The sequence below is a fragment of the Oncorhynchus mykiss genome, chromosome 1 (genome assembly GCF_057628025.1).
Source record: "Oncorhynchus mykiss isolate SJ-2025 chromosome 1, ASM5762802v1, whole genome shotgun sequence".
Lineage (NCBI taxonomy): Eukaryota > Metazoa > Chordata > Actinopteri > Salmoniformes > Salmonidae > Oncorhynchus > Oncorhynchus mykiss.
In genome coordinates, this window is record NC_143022.1 from 55,031,142 (window position 1) to 55,033,465 (window position 2,324).

General features: G+C 40.4%; 1 protein-coding gene across 2 annotated transcripts in view; it reads left to right on the top strand.

Annotated features, from left to right (window-relative positions):
- The window catches only part of tasor2 (transcription activation suppressor family member 2), a 39,610-nt gene extending 37,335 nt beyond the window's left edge, over positions 1 to 2,275 (top strand). For both annotated transcript variants that reach the window (XM_036979954.2, XM_036979965.2), the window contains exons 18-22: positions 145 to 270; positions 409 to 562; positions 797 to 902; positions 1,055 to 1,236; positions 1,419 to 2,275. In XM_036979954.2, the coding sequence (XP_036835849.2) occupies positions 145 to 270; positions 409 to 562; positions 797 to 902; positions 1,055 to 1,236; positions 1,419 to 1,519 (669 nt within the window). In that variant the 3' untranslated portion in view covers positions 1,520 to 2,275. The remainder of the gene's footprint in view (positions 1 to 144; positions 271 to 408; positions 563 to 796; positions 903 to 1,054; positions 1,237 to 1,418) is intronic.
- The last annotated feature ends 49 nt before the right edge of the window (positions 2,276 to 2,324 follow it).

Sequence of the window (2,324 nt, forward strand, 5' to 3'; positions counted from 1 at the left end):
TATGGTCAGTGTCAAATGACCATAGCCTATGCAGCGCAAACAGATCTGGGACCAGGGTACGAAACCGTACCATAAGCTGTACAACAATGAAAGCCAAAGTTCATTCTTGCACCATGTTCAAAAACAAGCTTGTTATTTTTGTAGGAGCTGTTAGAAGCAGAGGGACACATAACAGTAGAACAGTCTCAATTCTGCCTTGGAAAGGATAGTCCCTCATCCCCTCTATACATTATCTTGAGGAACGAAGATATTGCTGAACACATTTGTGAGGTAAGACTGTTGTAGACTTATAAAAGTATCTCAAACTCCTGGAAAAGAATAAGCAATCCAGGTTCGAAATCCAGCCTTTTGAATCGGTTTCCGTTGTATTACATTGTCGTCATTTTGAGATTTCTGTTTCCCCCTCAGGTCCCGCACTTGCTTGAATTGAAGAAGTCTCAGAATGTGTTGTTTGCTGGTATTGACCGTCCTGATGACATTGTGAACCTGACCCACCAAGAACTCTTCAGCAAAGGCGGTTTTGTGGTGTTTGAGGGAGCAGCACTGGACACACTCAGTCTCAGTATGGACACTTCACTAATTTGCAAGAGACCAAAGTGCATTTGTTACGTTTCATTATGTTTCCTATCTCTATAAGCAACTATGATGTCCCTAGCCTGGTCCCAGATCAGTTTGTGTCATCTTGCCAACTGCTATGGCCGATGTTTGGCATGAAACAAATCTGGGGCCAGGCTATGATGTCCCCTCCCACATTGCATTGTATGTGAGTTACTCAATGTCTCTTTATTTCTCTCAGGCAACATTAAGAAAATGTCTGGTTTCCTTGAGGGGCTAAGTAAAAAGGGGAAGTGGAAATGGCTCTTGCATTACAAAGACAGCCGGAAGTTGAAAGAGAGCGCACGGTAAGCTTATTCTTGCGCTTGTAAATGTTCATCTCAATGCAGATGATCAAACACACTGTGTTTGTTTGAATCCAGGCTAGAGCCATTTTTGTAATTCAAGGAAACTAAGATTCAAACTTAACTGCCAGAACTGATCATTCCTCCCTCTACAGGTCTAGTGCTGAGGCACAGGGTAAAAAAAGCTTCATGGACAACTGCCAGGAGGCTGGAATGGTGGAGGTCTTACCCTACCATGAATGTGACGTCATTTCAAGGACACGACCCAACTACCTCCACTGTCTAGTCCGCCTGCAGGTCCAGAACGTATCAGCTCGTCTACCTGTATTTATAACTGGTGAGAGATCAGACTTTTCCCCTATACTGCATTCGTTAAGATCAGCTAAATGTATAGTATTTTGGGGTTGATTGGGGGTAATTAGTAGGACCTTTAACATTGAAATCATTTCAATTTTTGTAATATATAGGGATTCTTAGTCGCAAGAATGCTAGTTTGACAATTATTTCTTTATTTTGCAGACACAACGGCAGACAAAGCGTTTGCAAAACATGGGATATTCACAATGAATATTAACTCCTTCTTGCTGATTTCTCAGAGTGACACTTGCACTATTTCTTAAACTGACAGGGAAGCCTGACAGAAGTCTTCAGTACAATCAATCAAATTTGATTTATAAAGCCCTTTTTATACTGAACAAAAATATAAAATGTAACATGCAACAATTTCAAAGATTTTACTCGGTTAGAGTTCATGTAATGAAATAAATTAGGCCCTAATCTATGGATTTCACATGACTGGGCAGGGGTGCAGCCATGGGTGGGCCTGAGAGGGCATAGGCCCACCCGCTTGGAAGCCAGGCCCAGCCAATGAGAATTTGTTTTTCCCCACAAAAAGGATTTATTACAGACAGAAATTCAGTGTACATTATCAACAGCTGTCACAAAGTGATTTAAATTAACCTGACCCAGACTCCAACAAGCAAGCAGAAGAACCGTGGCGAGGGAAACGTTGTAACCTCGCGAAGAACCAGACTCAGAAGGGGATGCCCCTTCACTCCAAAATCTGCTTTTTAGGGGGTCATTGGGAGTTAGACACACTGATCTAAATCATTGTGGTGTAAGAATACAAATAATTCTCAGTAAGTTATGTTTATAGCAAGGCTTTGTGTATTGCTGTTTTAGTCTTTTTTTTTTTTGGTTCCTTAGTGTAAATCAAATTGTGTAGATTTATTTATTCTTAATAATTTTCTATGACAGGTAGGTTCTGTATAGATTAACGATGACATCTGCTTCAATGCAGAGCTATGTGTTAGTGTATTTATTTGTATGTTTGTAAATACATTTATTGCACCTTTGCGATAAAGAAATTGACTAAATGTTCCCCATCCTTTTTTACATACACACACAGAAAAAGAGTGACCATGG